The sequence below is a fragment of the Myxine glutinosa genome, chromosome 10 (genome assembly GCF_964187855.1).
Source record: "Myxine glutinosa chromosome 10, kmMyxGlut1.1, whole genome shotgun sequence".
Lineage (NCBI taxonomy): Eukaryota > Metazoa > Chordata > Myxini > Myxiniformes > Myxinidae > Myxine > Myxine glutinosa.
Genome location: NC_136270.1, coordinates 987,269 through 1,007,638, shown reverse-complemented (window position 1 = coordinate 1,007,638; position 20,370 = coordinate 987,269). Strand labels below are relative to the sequence as shown.

Genomic DNA, 20,370 nt, shown 5'->3' with positions numbered 1-20,370 from the left:
AAGTTCAAGGAGTGGCAGAAGGTGAAGGGTACGGGAACAGAAAAGCAGAGCATGAAAGTTATAAGGCAGCCAAGAAGGCTGCAAAGAAAGAGGTGGCAAAGGCGCAGGAGGCATGTAGGAAAATGTTCGGAGAACGCTTGGATTCCGAAAAGGGTCAGAGAGCAGTATTCAGGATTGCAAAGCAGATAGCGAAAGAGAGGTGTGATGTGATGGGGGTGAGTTGCTTGAAGGATGAAGTGGGACAAATCGTTGTGGATCCAGATGGAATTAAAGGAAGATGTAAAAGATATATGGAAATGCTGTTGAATACAGAGAATTAATGGGATGGCAACATAGAGAGTAACCCAGTTTTAGGACCAGCAGTGAAGATAACTGAGAAGGAAGTTGAGGAAGCGATAAAAGCAATATAAAAATATAAAAATAACCACATTTAGAGGCCATTTTTCCCCGCAAAGCGGGGGTTGGCCTTTTTCGGGGATCGTGGTTGTTGTTGTTTTTCGGTCCCCTTTTTGAATGAATGTTTTACGGCCGGATGCCCTTCCTGCCGCCAACCCTTTTTGTCGCCTTTTACGACAAGCAGTGAACAAGCAGTGAATTACCAGTGAACTGGTACTCAACCTCTATACAATAAAGTGAAGCGATAAAAGCAATGATAAAATTGAAGCGATAAAAGCAATGAAGAGTAGAAAAGTGGGAGGGCTGACGGGAGTTGTGGGAGATATGTTGAAGACAGCAGGAAGTTGGGGTGTGAAGAGAATGACAGAGATCTGTAATCTGGTGGTGAAAGAAGGCCGCATTCCAGTGGATTGGGAACTGAGTACCCTCGTCCCTCTATACAAGGGGAAAGGTGACCCTCTGGAGTGTGGCTCGTACAGAGCGATAAAGTTATTGGAGCATGGAATGAAGGTATTGGAAAGGGTGTTGGAGAGGAGGATAAGGAAGAAAGTGAAGATCGACGAAATGCAGTTTGGATTAATGCCAGGAAGAGGAAAGACAGACGCGCTTTTTATTGTGAGGCAGTTGCAGGAGAAGTACATGGAGAAGAGGAAGAAGTTGTTTCTTGGGTTTGTTGATCTGGAGAAAGCATTCGATAGGGTTCCACGCAAAGTATTGACATGGGCATTGGGGAAGTTAGGAGTGGAGGAATGGTTGATCAGAGTAGTGATGGCAATGTACAAAAGAGCGCGCACAGCTGTAAAGACGATGGACGGGAACAGTGGTGAGTTTGAGGTGAAGGTGGGAGTGCATCAGGGGTCGGTACTAAGTCCACTACTATTTGTAGCTGTGATGGAGGTGCTGGCTCAGAACGTAAAGGAGGGTTTACCGTGGGAGTTGTTGTGTGCAGCTGATCTGGTTTTGATTGCGGAAAGCATGGATGGACTGAAGGAAAAGATGAACAAGTGGAAGGAATGTATGGAGACAAAAGGTCTGAAGGTGAATATCGGAAAGACGAAGGTGATGGCAAGTGGTAAAGCATGTGGTGAGGTGGAAAGAACTGGGAAGTGGCCCTGTGCTGTGTGCAGGAAGGGTGTCGGAGTGAACTCCATTCAATGTACAATGTGCGCTGAGTGGGTTTATCAAAAATGTAGTGGTCTGAGAGGGTCATTAACTAGTGTGGCAGCTACATTCAAATGTAAGGTGTGCACAGAGGGAGCTGCAGATGGAGGAAATGTTGAGTGGGATCTTGGAGACGGCGTGAAGCTGGAAGGTGTGAAAACATTTTGCTACCTCGGCGACATGCTGAATGGAGAAGGTGGATCAGACTCGGCAACGGTTGCTAGAGTGAGATGTGCATGGAAGAAGTTTTGGGAACTGAGTGGCATGCTGATGAGGAGGGGAGTGTCGTTGAAGCTGAAGGGAAAGGTGTATGCTGCATGTATGAGAAGTGTTATGATTTATGGGAGCGAGACATGGGTAATGAACGTAGAGCAGCAACGAAGGTTGGAAAGGGTGGAAAATCGAATGGTTCGATGGATGTGCAGAGTATCGTTGAGAGAGAGGAAGACAAATGATGAATTGCGAAAGATGATGGGAAGAGAGCCTGTGATTGATGCTGTGAAGAGGAACAGGTTGAGATGGTTTGGTCATGTGTTGAGGAAGGATGAAAGTGACTGGTTGAGAAGAGTGATGGAAATGAATGTAGAAGGAAGTAGAGGACGGGGAAGACCGAGAAAGACTTGGCTAAAGGTGGTGGAAGAAGAAATGCGGGCAAGGGGGTTTAACAAGGAGAGATGCAGAAAATAGGGCAAGATGGAGAAGATTGTCATGGGGACCGCAAGTCTAACCCCCGCTCTAGCAGGGAAAATGGCCTTAAAATGCATGTTGTTGTTGTTGTTGTTGTTGTTGTTATCTTGGCGATTTCATAACATGCATTCAAAATCCTACAATTTAAAAGATATAAATATACAAATTAAAATGTACCAAAGTACACTCCCACAATTACATGCATATTCATAATGGGTCTTACGACCGCACAATGGACAATGGGGCCTACAGCCAACCGCTAGACCCGTGTCTGAGTGTCCTGTACCTTTTTTTCCTTAGACCTGTCCTCCAGGATCACCGCTGCGGACAAACCACCATAAATTATTTATTATTTATATACCTTTTTCCTTTCCACATTTATTTATTTTTATCTATTAATTTAATTTGCTATTTAGCTTTTTAAATGTAAAATCCACACATCCGGTTTTTAACATTGAGGTCAGGGGCTGTGTCCTTCATGAGGATTGAAGTTCTTGTGATTTTTTTCAATTGTTAATCACAATATTATCTTCACAATTCCTGCTCAAGGAATAACGTGCAATGTTGTATTGTCGTCACCAAATAGATCCAGCAATTAGATGCTCCAACAAACCAACACAAATGGGCTGGTTCGGTCATTGTGCATCATGTTCCACACAGATGAGCCTGATATTGTTCATTCTGCCCGATTTCACTCCCTGTAGATCGTTTTCAGTTTTGGTGGCAAGTATTACCCACATTACTTCCTTGAGTTTATCTTCACTTCAAGAAATCAGCGCTGGAAACTTCTATATTAAGGGAAACAGTCACCTGTGTTACTACCAAACCATCAACTGGAACATGGTGTTTAAAAACCCGAAAAAGCAATCGTCGTTCAACTTTGCCAACAAACCATCCAGCAACTGCAGTGAGCTCCTTCTTTTAAAACTGTTTGGGGTTTTCGAAATATACATTGTAATGCATGTGAAATGTTATGTTAGCGATTCATATTAATTAGCCCAGGAGAACGGGGTTTTGCAATCGTGTGTCTGTGTCTGTGTCTGTCCGTAACTTTTTTACCATTTCAGTTTTATCATAAAATTTTCACCAAGGCTTTAATATGATAACTGGTGAGGTACCCGTGCTACGCACAGGTGGGAGGCCAGAACCAAACAGGTAATGCAGAAACGGCGAATGCTAAAGCATGAAACCAATAAATTCCACATTCCTGTAGCACCTTCAGTCGCACGTGAGACATGAACAGCAAGTTCGTGAAGGACTTCCATGAAAAACGTACCCGTTGGCAAACAAACGGGTACGTTTGTTCCATACCCAGTCAATGGCGAATCTGCATATGGCGATCCGCGAATTCACGTTTAGAAAGTAGAAACCGTCACCGCATTTGCGGCAGGTTCATAATTCTCATCAAAATCGAAACAGTATTTGTAGAATTTCAATAAAAGCCACATCACTGTTCATATCGGTAAATATTATTCCATCCTGTTTGGAAAAACTGGAAAATTGGGAAAAATTGGAAAAATGGGAAAAACAATATAGCCTATTTTACTCCCAGGGGTCCCAGGAATACCCACCCAAAATATCGTTGCGATCAGTTGAGCCCTTTTTGCGGTACCTTCGAACGGACAGACGGACATTTGGTGAATTATAGTAAGAATTGGAGAAGGCAAATTAATAAATTTCTCCAAAGGTTAAAGGTCAGCATCACATAAAATCATCAATTTTCATCCAATTTGACGTGAAACTAAAATTTACCATTTGAGTTTTGTCATCAAATTTTCAACAAAACTTTATTATGAGAATATGAAGAAGGCAAATTAATAATAAGGTCAAAAGGTCAAGGTTGCGTAAAATCGCCAAATTTCATCCGATTTACCTGAAATTTAAATAATTTGCATATTGGGTCACTTGAATTGGATCACCAATCAAAAGCTACAGGCCGATTGTTTTTTAGATAAAAAGGTCAAGGTTGCGTAAAATCAGCAATTTTTTTTTTTTTTTTTTAAACTGTTTTCGTTATTTTGCGCAATGGAAGAAGAAGACGTCTAAATACAAACGGCCACTGACGGCCTTTGCATTTTCAGATGCTTTCCATAGTCATTCTTTTACTTTGACCAAACCTCACGGACAGTCAACTGTACATTATGCTGAGAACATCTGATGTGATGTATACTTGCATGGATGGAGAAGTGTTTGTAAATGGGAATTTTGTAGTTGCATGATTTTTGAATCCCCACCCAGCTATAAACCGTCATCCTGGTGTTTCACAGGCAGGGTGATTCATCATTGTGTGTGCCGTCCCTCGGATGGACGTTAAATGGGCATCTGCCAGAATTTGTAGGGGGGGCTGGGGGGCGTTAAAGATCCAATGGTGTCCTTCACAAAGAGTAGGCGAGCTATCGCCGGCACCAAAAACAAATTACAAATCCCTGCCATAACCAGCAGAGGACAATTTAATCCTCAATTAAAAAGGCAATTTTTAAATGTTCAATCCTCCCACATACTTGCTTCCAAATACCTTTCTCCCAGTCTGCTTTGCATTCTACGCCACCTCAATCTGGATGAATCATAGAATCATGCCTCATCCACCATCGTGATCTTACAGCAATGTATTTTTTGTGCCTTTAATCAGCATTGCCATCCAAATCCTGATGTTCGCTTCGTCTCTCCACCTATGGAATCCTCAAAGCCAAGCCATTTTGTTCTGTGTGGGACGATGGTGAAAAATTCCCTCGTGTTGGTACCCTCCTCATCTTTATACCTGGAATCGATCCCCTCCACCCACTCAGGCTTCCCCACCCAACCCATGCTTGGCGTTCCCAGTTTTCGTGTCAATGTACCCCATGCCCTCTCCTTCCTTGCTTCCTCTATACCCTACCCTCATTGCTTCCTTCATACCTCTCCTCTTGTGCTTCCTTCACCCCCACCTGTCCTTACTTCCTTCACTTCTGGCCCCTACTTTATTCCTTCATGCCCTGCATACTCCTTGCTTTCCCTGAATCCCACCCTCACTTTGCTTCCCGTGTCCTAGTTTTTCTCTTCTCCGCTTGCATCCCGGCCCTCTCTTCTCCCTCTGCGTCCCCGCCTCTTTATTCTTCCCTTCCGTCCCAACCCCTTCTCTTCTACCCCTGATTCACCACCCCTTTCTTCAACCCCCTGAGACACGACACCTCTCTTCTCCCCCTGTTTCTCGACCCCACTCTTATTCCCCTACATCCAGGCCCCTCTCTTCTCCCCCTGCATCAGAGCCACACTATTCTTCCCCTGTATCCAGGCCCCTGTTCGTCCCCTCTATCCTGTCCCTTCTCTGATTCCCCAGTGTCCTGCTCCTTACCGTTTCCCCAGCACCCCACCCCTCTCCTACTTCCCCAGCATCCCACCCACTTTCAACTTTCCCTCTCTTTGCCAACAACACCTCCTTTCCCATCGTTAACTCCATGGACCTCCAACATCCCAGGTCTTCACTCCAATTTGACAGATCTCTCAATCCAAGCTGCCACTGGTGAACTTGACATTATCTGCCCAACAGAATCCGTCATCCCAAAGAGGTCCCCAATTCCTCGCTGTCTCTCCCGGAGTATTCTTTTTTCCGGTTTGATTGACCTGAACCCCGTTGTGGTGAGGAAGGTGCAGTTTATGTCAATAACTCACTTTCCCACTGACCCTGTACTACCTTTACCCCTCCTAAGCCCCCAGAAGTTCCATTAGCTGTGCTTTCCCCTCCACAACCACCTCTTATTTGTTTGTGTGCTGTACCATCCTCTTAATTACAACAAAACAGATCGTTTGAAAGGGAATCATTTTGATCAAAAACCTGCTTCAAGCAGCATACATTAAATTGACTTTGACTTTTGATGCTTGAATTTTCTCGGTTTAAAACGATATTCCTCATGTCCGCTTTGTTTCAGCTGCAGAAGGGATGGTTTGTGATCCCATGTGCTCTTCAAATGGGTGCTGGGGACCCGGTCCGAAGCAATGTATCACCTGTCGCCACCTCCGAAGAGGCCGCAGCTGTGTAGAATCGTGTTTCATCACAGAGGGGTAGGCCACACACAGGAAATAAGATCACATTCCACAATCGCCCCTCGAGCCAACCCTGACACCCTCGTTATTTATTAATGAATAGGTGAGTTAGATAAGAAATTGAAAGTTATTTACGATATGACAATGTAAATATTTGAATGAAAGGAAAGTTTAAGTTAGCTTTTGCAATCCACTAAGTTATTACTTAGTAATTATTTACTTAGTATTACGTCCAGACAATTACATATGATGTAAATGGGACAAAAGTAATTTTAGTTGCAAAATTCAACTTTCATGCTGTGGGATACACAAATATGAATGATAGATGGCAAGTCATCAATATGAATGATAGATGGCAAGTCATCAATATGAATGAAACAGTTCTGGAGTTTGTGAGATAAATCAAATACAAATAAACATGAAAAATCACTGTAAAATAAATATCTCCTTCAACTCCCAAAACGTAGCTGCACGTCAGCTCACAAAAATGCGAGTTACTCCGAGTAGAACAAAATTATAAACATAATTTTGTGTATGTATATGTGTGTATATATATATATCTGTGCAGCGTCTGTCTTGTCTTGTCTTGTCTTGTGTTGTCACTGAACTACTCCCTCAAACTTTTGTGAAACCGTACCAAACTTCTGGTATGCACATATCTCTCCCGTTGGTATGTCCTAAGCGTATTGTTTTTCAAAAAATTTCCAATATATATATTTTTTTGGGGAATTTTTTCTGGAATTTTTTTTTTTTACAACTTAAGTTTTCCACTTCAATTGTTTATAAAATGTGATATCACGTATATTACAAATACATTTGTGCAAAATAATTGTTTGAATTATGATTGGTTTAAACGATGACAAAACAGCAACTTATCATTATCTTATCATTAAATGGTACAGTCATTTATCTATATATCTAAACATCTGGGCAGTGTCTGTGTTGTCACTTAACGACTCCCTCAAACTTTTGTTTCCGTGATTGTGAAGTGTTTTTAATAATGTGGTGGTGGTTTTGAATTACGTGGTGGTGAGGTGTTTTGAATTACGTGGTGGTGAGGTGTTTTGAATTATGTGGTGGTGAGGTGTTTTGAATTACGTGGTGGTGAGGTATTTTTAATTATGTGGTGGTGAGGTGTTTTGAATTGGTTTGTGATGAGGTGTTTTGAATTACGTGGTGGTGAGGTGTTTTGAATTACTTGGTGGTGAGGTGTTTTTAATTTCGTGGCTGTGAGGTGTTTTTAATTTCGTGGTGGTGAGGTGTTTTTATTACTTGTTTTATGGCTGTGAGGTGTTTTTAATTTCGTGGTGGTGAGGTGTTTTTATTACTTGTTTTATGGCTGTGAGGTGTTTTGAATTACTTGGTGGTGAGGTGTTTTGAATTACGTGGGGGTGAGGTGTAATCGTCCCAAACTTCCAGTCTGCACCTACCCCTCCCCTATGTGTGTGCTGAGGGGTCCTTTCTTGAAAAAAAAACATTCAACCTAAATCTTCAACCTGAATTGCCTATAAAAATGTAATATCACAAACACAACAAATACATTTGTGCAAAATAATTGTTTGTATTATGATTGGTGTAAATCATGACAACACAGCAACACAGGTACAGTCATTATCCTCAGCTAGAATAAGCCCGTTCCTCTGTAACGACGCGTGGTGAGGCACAGCGAGCCGAGACAAGCTAGTATATTTTTATATATATATATATATATATATATATATATATATATATATATATATATATATATATATATATATATATATATATATATATATTGTTACAGTCCGCGGTTAAGGATGGTATGTTTGCCGAGCGGAGGCACCGCGACCTAACAGTTTCCCCGATTCACCCAATTCACTCGAAAGTTGGCCGTATCGCGCCACAGATATTCAATGAGGGAAAACTCTAAAGCGACCGAATGTAAAGAGGAAGAAGAAGAGTACAGAAGAGTAACGGGATTTATTATTTACACACACAAGCAAAAGGAGCAGTCACGGTTATTTACAGGGGACATGAAAAAGCAGGTGACACAGTGAAAATTACTCGCGTATCTAACAGGCTTAACTTATTCCCAGGGACAAGACAAAAGACAGACTACGAACACACTTACACGGGGAATGATGATAGGGATGGCAGGTGGATGGCTGGCGGGATAGGGAGGTCCAACTGGTCCTGCAGCACGATCGGCTCGTTGGGCAGCCGCCGTTCCTTCGCGGCCCTGCTCCAAACTGCCGTCCAGGCCCCACGCTGCTGTGGCTGCAGTTTTGGTGGCTCGAGCTGCTGTAGATGCAGTTTCGGTGGCTCAAGCTGCTGTGGATGCAACCGCCACTCTTGTCATGGACCTCTCTTTGTCATGGACCTCTCTTTGTCAATGTCATGGACCTCTCTACGCAGCTCTCTCTTCGCAACTTCTCTACGCAGCTTTCCTCTGACGACTCAGCTCTTTTCATGGACCTCACCACGCAGCTCAGCCCTGGTCACTCTTGCGCGCACGCTTTTATAACACCTCCGGCGATTAAGCCGCCGGCCTTCATGACACACCCATCGGTGTGCTCACCTCGGCCCTGGTTGGTCGCGCGACCCTCTGGCTCCACCCTTGATGACGACGGGCGGGCACGCCTTTCTTCCCCAACCCGAGCACATGTTTAATGGCGGCAATTGTAGTTGGCAATGCGAATGGCAATTGACGAAAGGGGAAATGGAGGTTTTTGGGAATGGGAATGAAGCATGAAGGGAATCTATCTATTTCACTTGGTGCAATGGAGTGTCATTTTAATGGAAGACAAGGCCTTACCCTAAAACACATAATAAGGATATAAGCTACTGAAAAAGGGTATTATAGTGTCCTTCAATGGATGCTTTATGGAATTAACTACCGGGACGCCCTTTGACCTTTATACAACAGACTGGAGGCAGGAAGGGCCAGAATCAAGCAATAATAATAAAAAAGCACACAATAAAAAAAATACAATCCTCATATCCGCAACAATATATATATATATATATATATATATATATATATATATATATATATATACACACGCATACAAACACACACACACACACAAACACAAACACAAGATTTATCTTTTATTATTGTGATAATTATTTTTTTAAAGACTGTCACTATCTGACCACTGACAAAATGTCTTTGTTCTGTAACACAGTCATTAATAATAGGTGTTGTATTCACTGCAAGCTCATGAACACAATAATTAATGTATGTTTTTACTTTTGTATGAACTTAGATTATTATTATTATTATTTTTTGTATACAGAGTCGAGGCTCGTGAAAGAGCTAACATTTATCAAACAAACAAATCAAACAAACAAGCAAACAAAGTATATAAAAAAGGGAGCGGTCGACAAGATGGGGAGAGAAGGGGAGGAAGCACACAAACACAACATTTGAGAGCAGGGACATCGGGAGATGTGTGGGAGGGAGAGGGCCTGGGGGGAGGCAGGATAGGTATAAAACGCAAGGACACCAAGGACTTCCAGGAAAGAAGTCAAAAGTCACCTCAAAAAAGTGGATTTGGGGTGAAATTAGCAGGGGTAGAAAAGATCAAGGTTTTGGATTGGGGAAGATAAGAGATGGTGGTGAACAGCCGTTTTAAAGACCTGGAGGGAGCAGTGGGATTGAAGAGAGTGAGGGAGTTTGTTCCAGAGGCGGGAGAAAAGAGGAATGAAGGAGTGAAGGTGAGCAGAGAGTCTTGATTTTGGCAGTTTATCCATAAGAGGGTTGCAGGCAGATCTTGTGCGACCTGTAGGAGTATTTGGGGGACAGAGCCCAGAGAGAGCTGGGGGAGCAAGGCCGGAGAGGAGTCGGTAGAAGACGGAAAGACCACCAACCTGCCTGCGGTGAGTAAGTGAAAGGCCCTCGGAGTTAGCGTCATCGTGGGAGATTCCAATGATTCTGAACGCTTTGGTTTCAACAGCGTGAAGACGAGCTAGGTGTGAGGCAGGAGCACCAGCCCAGAGGGGAGAGCAGTACTCCATTGAGCTATGGATGAAAGCCTTTTATGTGGTGAGGAGCTCAGGTGTGCCAAGGAAGGACTTCGCACGACGGAGGATGCCCAGTCGGCGACTGGCTTTGGAGGCCAGCTTGGAAATGTGGTTTTCCCAGGAAAGATCATGGCAGATAGTGAGACCCAAAAGCTTGAGTGACAGAACTTCTTGGAGAGGATTATTCAGAAAGTAGATGGGAGGGTTGTCCAGTCGATATTTTCGGAGAGACATCGTAAGTGTGTGAGATTTGTCAGGATTGAAAGACATGTTCCACTTGTTTGCCCAGTCTGTGATTTTGTCCAGGTCTGCAGAGAGTGAGGAGGCCGCAGACTGCCGATCTGAGGGATGAGGAATGGAGCGGCAGAGAGTGGAGTCATCAGCAAAGAGATAGAGAGGATTTTCAAGAGAGTCAGAGAGATCATTGATGAAGACCAGAAAAAGCACAGGGCCCAGAACACTGCCTTGGGGAACTCCAGCGTGAACAGGAAGAGGAGATGAGAGAAACCCATCACATGGTTTATAATCATCACATGGTTAATAAAGTTTTAGGTCTTACACCAGCCTCGATCTTGTATACAAAAAAAATAATAAAGTGCATTAGTAAAGTTGAGCCCATTTCATAAGCCAGAATACGAGGCTTATAAAATCAGATGTGGTCATTATTCGCCCGACCCACGTTACGTTATATCCTCTTGCCAAACTGTCATTTGTCATATACAGTATTGCCATTATCTTAGAATTCCTCATTATATTCTGCATAGCTCTGTGATCCCATCACCATGCCTTGGCTCTCTAAGCATTGCCTCACACTGCTTGACAGCTCAGAGCTGGAGACTTGAACACCCCGCCATGAAGTCTTCTGTACTTATTACATCCATGTACTGAAATTAAATGTGGACTGCAATTCCGAAAAAGAATAATAGACCACCTTGTGAATCGAAATTAGAAATGTACCCTGCACTAATTACCAATATTCTTCTTAATGTTGATCCCCAACATACAATCCTTTCGGCATAATAATGTCCTTAAAAATGACTTTGTTCTATCTGCTGCATTCATAATCATTGTTTTTCTGTTGTCGTTTGATTTGCCTACATTATGCTGATGGCTTTCCTCCAATGACCCACTGAACATGTGTCGTGCATATTGGTGGGCAATGCGCCGACTGCGAAGCTGCACCTTAACAGTTCAAGGTTGAACCTCATTGAAGCAATACCATCATGATTGTGTCAATGTCGTGTGTTACATTCATTACCGAGCTTATGTGGAGCATCTGCTCGAATGTGCAATGGTATCTCTCTTTAAATGGCATTTTCCTCTTCGTTCTCTCCGTGTTCGCTGCTATTATGCAGAGCAGAACTTTGGCATTATTCCTCTCCATCCAAATAACCTCTCTACCTCACTATAAAATCCCTTGCATTCAATCTCCAATGATTAATATTTTATGCTGAACAACAACTCACCCACAGTGAATGATGTGCATTCGTTGAATTCCTTTCAGATGGTATAAAGAACACCAGAAGTTGTTTTGAAATTTGAAACATGACACCAAACCCAGTTGATTTACGAAAAATAACCACGTTGCCAATGTGCGTGTCTTTGTATATTTCCCAGAAGTTGGTCAAAGAAAGTCTCTTGGACTTCAACATCAGGCAAGCCCGAGTGTTCTTGGCAAGCTACATTTTCAAGATTTGTAATGAGGCAACCACCGAGTATAACAAGTGTCTTTCTCACTTGAGTCCACACAATGATGATGACTCTCTATACACTTACATTTCCTCTAAACATGGATCAAATAGTAATCACCAATTTCAACTGTCACCATGCCAGCACCTCCTTGGGTGTTGGCTCGGCAATGACCAGACATGGCATTGTAAAGAAAAGACCTTCTGCATCTCTGTGGGCTTGACCCAATCTGTCAACTTCCCAACCTGGATTTCAACTCCTGGTAATCCAACATCCTGGACCGAGTAATGACTAACTTTCCATCCAATGTCTCTTCTTCCCCTTCTGTCCCTGTTTGCTCTTCTGATCACTTGCTTATGAAGGCCTACACTACCGGTCGAAAATTTTAGAACACCTCAATTTTTCCAGTTTTTATTGAAATTTAATAATAATAATAATAATAATTCATTTATTTTGTATAGCGCTTTTCGAGAAGCCCAAAGGCGCTTTGACAGAGTGGAAAACATAATGCATAACAATACATGAAAACAACAATTGCAAAAAGACAAGAATCAAGAAAACAAACAGCAGCGATATACGGCATATATATAAGACAAGAATCAAAAAGACAAGACAAGAATCAATAGGGAAATATTTAAAGCAAAAGGAGGGAGAAGGAGAAGAGATAGTCAGGGGTTAAATGCTGTGGGTTGAATGTTGAATGCAGCGTTGAACAGGTGGGTCTTTAGTGATGTTTTGAATGTGGTGAGTGAGGAGGAGTCTCTGATGGTGTGAGGTAGTGAGTTCCAGAGGGTGGGAGCAGCGATGGAGAAGGCCCTGTCCCCCCAGGATCTGAATTTGGTCCGGATGGAGGGGGTCAGGAGGTTGGTACCAGCAGAGCGGAGGTTGCGGGTGGGAGTGTGTCTGGAGAGGAGGTCAGCCAGGTAGGATGGGGCCAGGTTATGGAGGGCTTTGTATGTCAAGAGGAGGATTTTGTACTGGATTCTCTGGGGGATGGGGAGCCAGTGAAGCTTGTAAAGGACGGGGGTGATGTGGTCATGGGTCCGGGAATGAGTGAGTAGACGGGCAGCGGAGTTCTGAATGTATTGGAGTTTATTGGTGATTTTTGAGGGTGAACCATAGAGGAGGCTATTGCAGTAGTCCAGACGGGAGGTGATGAAGGCGTGGATGAGGGTTTCTGCAGCCGTGGAGGAGAGGGATGAGCGGAGACGGGCAATGTTTTTCAGGTGAAAGAAGGCTGACTTTGTGATCTGTTTAGTGTATTTGTCGAAGGAAAGGGTTTGGTCAAAGATGACGCCAAGATTCCGGATGTGAGGGGAGGTGGATACTGGGATACCGTCGATGTTGAGGGCAAAGTTATGGGTGGATTTTGTGAGCGTTTTTGGGCCAATGATGATTATTTCAGATTTATCACAGTTAAGCTTGAGGAAGTTGATTTGAAGCCAGGATTTTATTTCAGTGATGCAGTTTGTCAGGATAGAGTGGGTGTCGGTGGAGACGGACTTGGTGGAGATGAAAAGCTGGATGTCATCGGCGAAGCAGTGGAATTGGAGACCATGACGGCGGATTAAGTGACCGAGCGGGGACAGGTAAAGGATGAAGAGGAGGGGGCCAAGAACTGAACCTTGGGGGACACCTTGGGGGAGGGGAGCAGTGGGGGATTTGCAGTTATTGATGGAGATGAACTGGCATCTGTCAGAGAGGTATGATTTAATCCAAGAGAGGGCAGTGCCGGTGACGTTAAAGGTGGATTCAAGTCGGGTGAGGAGGATAGTGTGATCGATGGTGTCAAAGGCAGCGCTGAGGTCGAGGAGGACGAGAATGTTGAGGTTGCCAGCGTCAGAGGAGAGGAGAAGGTCGTTGGTGATTTTGAGGAGAGCAGTTTCAGTACTGTGGTTGGAGCGGAATCCGGATTGGAATGTTTCATACAAGTTATTGGCAGAGAGATGATGTTTGAGTTGAGTGGCTACAGCGCGTTCCAAAACTTTTGACAGAAAGGGTAGGTTGGAGATGGGTCTGAAGTTGTTTAGGGTGTCAGGGTTTAGACCAGGTTTTTTTAGAATGGGGGTAACAGCAGCAATTTTGAGGGAAGGTGGGACGATGCCTGTAGACAGGGAGGAGTTTATTGTTGCAATGATAAGTGGAGAGAGAGCAGGGAGGGAGGCTTTGACAAAGCTGGAGGGGATGGGGTCAAGAGTGCAGGTGGCAGTTTTCATTCCTATGAGGAGTTCAGAGAGGTCAGTAGGAGAGATTGGGGAGAACCGAGACAGGGGATGGCAGGACAAGGGGGGGCAGGTGGTTGGAGGGGGAGCGGGTGCGGCGGTGGTCAAGCTGTTGTAGATGTTGTCAATTTTGCGTTGGAAGAAAGAGAGGAAGGAGATGCAGTTGTCTACTGTGAATGACTGGGTGGTGGTGTTCAGGGGGCGGAGGAGTTTGTTTATTGTCGAGAAGAGTGCTTTTGGGTTTCCGGAGCCAGAGTGGATAATTTGAGAGTAGTAGGCAGAGCGGGCGCGGGAGAGGGCATCTTTGTAGTGTTGTATGTGGTCCTTGTAGGCTTGGGAGTGAACTGTGAGACCCGTTTTATTGCGGAGTCTTTCAAGTTGGCGAGCACGAGTTTTCATCAGATGGAGTTCAGGGGTAAACCAGGGAGCAGAATGGGTGAAAGAAACTGTTTTGGTTTTTACAGGCGCAAGCTGGTCAAGGCAGGAGGAGAGAGTGTGGTTGTAGTAGTCAGTGAGGTCGGAAGGGGTGTGGAGGTCAATGAAGGGAGAAGTGGACATTTTTTCAGAGAGGGTGGATGAGAATGAGGTAGGTGAAAGAGCGTTTAGCTTACGGAAGTTGATTGTGCGATAATGCCTTGGTGTTGGGGCGGGGATGTTGATGGTCAGAGTGATGGCTAAGTGGTCAGAGAGGGTGAGGTCGGAGCCATAGAGATGGTGCAAATTTAATCCAGTGGAGCAGACAAGGTCCAAAATGTGACCACGGATATGGGTAGGAAAGTCGACATGTTGAGTGAGGTTAAAGCAGGTGAGTAAATCAGTGAAGTCAGTGGTTATTGTGGAGTCAGTGGAGTCCATGTGGATATTGAAATCACCAAGGAGGAGGATTGAGGGGGAGAGGGAACATAGCTGGGTCAGAAAGTAGGAGAAGTCAGACAGGAATGATGGGTGTGGTTTGGGAGGGCGGTAGACGACAGCCATGACTGACTGCGTGTGACCAGAGAGTTTTAAAGCCAGGTGTTCAAATGATGGAGCAGATGAGATGGAGATGAGGTTGGTCTTGATGTCTTGACGGTGGATAACGGCAATTCCACCACCTCGGCCCTCCGAGCGTGGTTTATTGACGTAGGAATATCCACTGGGTGTGGTGAGGTTGAGTGTGTAGTAGTCCAGAGGTTGTTGCCAGGTTTCGGTGAGACAGAGAAAGTCCAGTTTGTTATCCAGGATGTATTCGTTCAGGATGAGGCATTTATTGTTGAGGGACCGGGTGTTGAACAGGGTGAGCTTGATGTTGTTTTGAACAGCAGGGATGAATTCAGGTGATTTAGCCAGGGTTCGTAGGCAAGAGGTGCGATCGTGTGGGTTGCTGTGACCAGGTGGGCTGGGACGAAGAGTGAGAGTGCGCTGAGCCGACCAGAGGACGGGGATGGAGTGACCTGATTGCAAATAAACAAACTTGCGACCGGAGCCACGGTGAATGTACCTGGGTCGTCGGAGGAGTCCATTTGATTTGATGGCAGAGATGCATGATGGGGTGGAGCGGGTATTGAGCAGAAGAAGCCTTGCGGCGGAGTACTTCAGAGCCATGCCAGGCAGGAGCGAAGGGACGAGTACGAGGCCAAGGTCGAGGAGGCAAAGCGGCAAACGCAGCGGCAAACGCAGCGGCAAACGCAGCGGCAAACGACTGCAGCCGCTAATCAAGACCACAGCGGCAAACAAGGCCACAAGGCCACCGGCAAACAAGGCCACGGCCACAAACAACGGGAGCGGGCCTTTCGATTCCGTATTCCGTACCATCAAAAGCAGATTCCGTTATCCAGCCGGAGAACACGCGGCACGTGCGGGTGTGAAAAGGCAGGACAGGTGTGAGATGTCAGGTCAGAAAGGTAGAAGCAGACCCTGTACATCCATCCAGTCGGAGAAGCGGCGAATATGCAACGCCAGCGTCCTCTCGCAACCGAACCATTAATCCATTTAAGCAATTAAAGTCCAGTGAATAATAACCTGAAATGGTACAAAGGTAAGCAATAAACTGCTCCAGGTTAAAAAAAAAAAGTTTAGGTTAGCAAAAACGGGAAAAGAATATAAATTGCACAGTTGTATTGTAAAAAAAAAAGGCCTTCTTCAGAGAACAAGTAATGGGTCAACAACTTACAGCTGTTCTGCAGCAATGTAAGTAAATGAAGCCTTGAAAGTTGATGCAAACAATTCCGACAGGTGTCCCAACCTCTGCTGATTACTTGATTACAAACCCCCTGTCTGTATAAAAGCAGTATTGGAACAGACTGTTATTACACCCTCTGAAGCATTATTTAGACAATATTGCACTGCAGGAAGTAGTATATTGGAAACTGGAGGAAACTCTGACAGGAAGAGGTCTGGCAGACCCAAAGCCACAACAGAATCAGAAGACAAGTTTCTGAAAGTCAACAGCTTGCGTGATAGGTGGCTCACAGAACAACAGCTTCAAGCACAGCTTAACACTAGTCGAAGTAAGCAAGTCTCAGTTTCAACTGTGAAGAGCTTCGAGCTGCAGGTTTGACAGGTCGAGTGACAGTAAGAAAGCTATTGTTAAGATGGCAAAATAAGAAAAAGAGGCTTTCCTGGGCCATGAAGCACCACCAGTGGACGACTGAAGACTGGAAGAAGGTCTTATGGACCGATGAATCAAAATTTTAAATCTTTGGTTCATCACGCAGGGTTTTTGTACGCCGTCGAGTAGGTGATAGGATGTTTCCTCAGTGTGTGACACCAACTGTCAAACATGGAGGAGGAAGCATGATGGTCTGTGGCTCTTTTGCTGGATCCAGAGTCGGTGACTTGCACAGAGTTACTGGCACCCTGAACCAAAAGGGCTACCACAGCATTTTGCAGTGCCATGCAATACCCTCTGGTATATGCCTAGTTGGTCAAGGGTTCATCCCACAGCAAGATAATGACCCTAAACACACCTCCAGGCTATGTCAAAACTACCTTCGAGGAAAAGAACAAGACGGTCGACCTCAAATCATGGAATGGCCAGCACAGTCTCCAGACTTAAACCCCATTGAGCTGGTTTGGGATGAACTGGACAGAAGGGTGAAAGCAAAGCAACCTACAAGTGCAACACATTTGTGGGAACTTCTGCAACAGTGTTGGGAAGAGCTTACCGAACAATATTTGATTTCCATTGTAGAAAGAATGCCACGAGTGAGTTCGGTGGTTATATCTGCAAAAGGTGGCTACTTTGCTGAGTCAAAAATTTAAATTATATTTTGTTAAACAAAATTATTCTATGATATCTTTTTTATCTCCAATTGTTTATTTGTTCTATGCTTAATTTCAGAGAACATTGAGACATTAAACTGCGTAAATTTCAATAAAAACTGGAAAAATTGAGGTGTTCTAAAACTTTTGAACGGTAGTGTATATCTCGCTGGCTATTGTAAGGGAGTAACCGCAACGACACAGAATATGGCTGTTCGCACAGGCCAACTGGCAGGGACCTCAATCTGCCCTCTCACAAAGGGATTGTAGCACTATCTCCATAACACCCGATATTGATTCTGCCTGGGAATACTTTCACAAAAGTCTACTTTTTCTCATGCATCAGTTTATCTAATCTGGTCTGTGACATTCCTATTCCGCCTCTGGATCTTGGTACACTGAATATTGTGGGACAGAGGTTGCAGGCGAGTAGATGTATTTCTCAACATGGAAAGCTAACCCGATTGAAAGTAACTTTTGCTCATTCCGTAAAGCTCACGAAAAGCGTTTCTTAAGACCAGAAATCCAGAAAAGAAAGAAAGCATCATCTTACAAATCTCTAGCCTGAACTCTCCAACAAGTCTCTTTCCCACAAGTCATGGTGGCACTGAATCCAGTTTGTCTCTGGTATATGTTCTCCCTCCATGCCGTCCCTCACCTCAAAAGCATTAGTGGAGACTCGGCATGAGATCAGGCACTATGTCTAAACTCTGTCTTTGTCTCCAAACCTCATGTATCAAACCCAGCCGCTGCTGCCCCCATCTTACGCCGACGCAGTGATTTATATTGGAATCTGTGTCCTTCTCGCCCGGGAAGGTAGAAAATTTCTGTCCAGCCGTGACCCTGGTTCAGAGATGGGCCAATATGCCATTAGTGACCATATTCTCAAATACTGTTCTTGCTTCTCCTCTATCTGCCCTAGTCGTAGTCATCATCGTCATCTATGGCCGAGTGCTGCCCTGACCAGTTTGTCTGTCTCCTTTGGTCACCTCCCCTCTGCTTGGAAGTTAGCAAGCATCACTCACATCCTCAATAAGGGTTCCAAAACAGACCATACCAATCATAGACCAGTGAGCTAGCTTCAAATTACATCAATACCTCACCTAATGCTGCCCCATAGAACACAGATTCTTAATATAGAAGTATTTGTCCTCGAGAAATTTTTCCTGAAAAAAATGATCACGCAATGCGCACTGAGTAAATGCACCCGGTGCCATTGTCTGTACTGTACTCGTGGGCCCGTTTGTCCATTGGACCAAGTTTTCGTTTGCCTTCACTGCCTTGTGGAATACCTGGCTGCTGTAATGCTTGAGCGTTAGCCTACCTTTCACCAAGCCCAGATGTGCTTGGGCCAGAGTGGGGATTATACGTTTGTCATTATTATTGCCAAATGATACTACTATTATTATTGTTGTTAATATTATTAGTATTAATCAATATATGCTTTGTTACAATGTTATCACTATTTGTTTATGCCTCCACCGACTAAGTCACCGGAGGCATTATGTTTATGGGTTGTCCGTCCGTCCGTCCGTACCGGCGAAACCTCGTTTTCCTCAGCAACCATATGTCCGATTGAGACAAAACTTTCAGGGTAGCGACACGATGCAAAATGTTTTTATGATAATTGTAACGTCATAGGTCACGTGGTATGGCAGCCATCTTGGATTAAAAGCAAATAAGTAAAAATATATTTCTCTGAAACAGCTGAATGGAAAAATTTGAAACTTGGCCCATTGTCAAGTACTCCCAATGGGGAACAAAGGCATTATAATGATGACATCATTGGTGAAGTGGTAGACCAGCCAAAAATGTTTTAATCAAATTCCTTATCCTAAAATTCTGAAATTGCATGCACATGATCTATGATCCATTTGTATTGGAATATTAAATTTATGACATCATAGGTCACATGGTTTGGCAGCCATAATGGATTGAAGGAAAATATTTAATAATTATATCTCTGAAACCGCTCACCCTATCGATGCAAAATTTTACAAATATCATCTAACAGCACTGTTGCATATGGTTTGAAAATGATGATGTCATAGGTCATGTGGTTTGGCAGCCAACGAATGGATATAAAAACGAACCTTATCCGATCAACACGAAACTTCACAAACGTGTTCCCCTACCCATACATATGCAGAGTGATGGCATCTACCCCTTGTGGGACAATGCGGAGGCATATTGGCGACACAGTCGAATTGTTCTAGTTTTAATTTTGTATTTAGAATGCCATGCAGTGGAAGGACGAATTAAGCTGCTCTATATACCTTAACACAACGTGCATTTAAAACATGGGAATTCTTCCGGATTCTTTGTAGTTAATTAGCCGAATCAACTCAGGAGGTGATGACGATCATTTTGGAATCACACTCCACATCCGAAAGCTCCAGTACAACTCCACAAAAAACATGTCTCATACACACCAGTCGTCCATTTATAGTGGATGCACACGCATGCTCTGAGCCAATCAGCTCTGTTTACTCCGCCTTCGTTTTGGATTAGGATGAGTCTTCTCCCACCTTGTCTCCCACAGTGACCAAATTGGAGGAGTAGGAGGAAATTATTCTTTTTACCTTCGCAAAAGCGGAAGGTTATGTTTTGATCGCTGTGTATTTATTTGTATGTCTGTGTGTGTGTGTGTGTGTATGTTATTCGCATAACTCAAAAAGTATTCAACCGAATTGCATGAAATTTGGTGGGATGATTGGTTATTATACGGGACACATTTGATTAGATTTTGGGAGCAATCGGGTCAAAGGTCAAGGTCAAGGTCACGAAAAGGTCAAAATCGTATTTTTACCAAGTACAGAACAGTAGCTGCGGCGAAGGTATGCGCTCTACCGAGTGCCCGTTCTAGTTATTGATGTTTGTGCATATTTTTTGTTAATATTTACTGATGTTATAATAAGAAAACATATTTTTATATTTAAACTAATAT

The 20,370-nt window shown here is 43.9% G+C and overlaps 2 protein-coding genes across 3 annotated transcripts in view; one reads left to right on the top strand and one right to left on the bottom strand.

Moving 5' to 3' along the window:
* LOC137433495 (receptor tyrosine-protein kinase erbB-4-like) overlaps window positions 1-20,370 on the top strand; it is a 538,358-nt gene that overhangs the window by 320,538 nt on the left and 197,450 nt on the right. For both annotated transcript variants that reach the window (XM_078785237.1, XM_068125823.2), the window contains exons 12-13: window positions 2,949-3,151; window positions 6,150-6,282. In XM_078785237.1, coding sequence (XP_078641363.1) covers window positions 2,949-3,151; window positions 6,150-6,282 — 336 coding nt within the window. The remainder of the gene's footprint in view (window positions 1-2,948; window positions 3,152-6,149; window positions 6,283-20,370) is intronic.
* Window positions 1-20,370, bottom strand: part of LOC144894123 (uncharacterized) — a 554,169-nt gene that overhangs the window by 359,775 nt on the left and 174,024 nt on the right. The window lies entirely within an intron of this gene.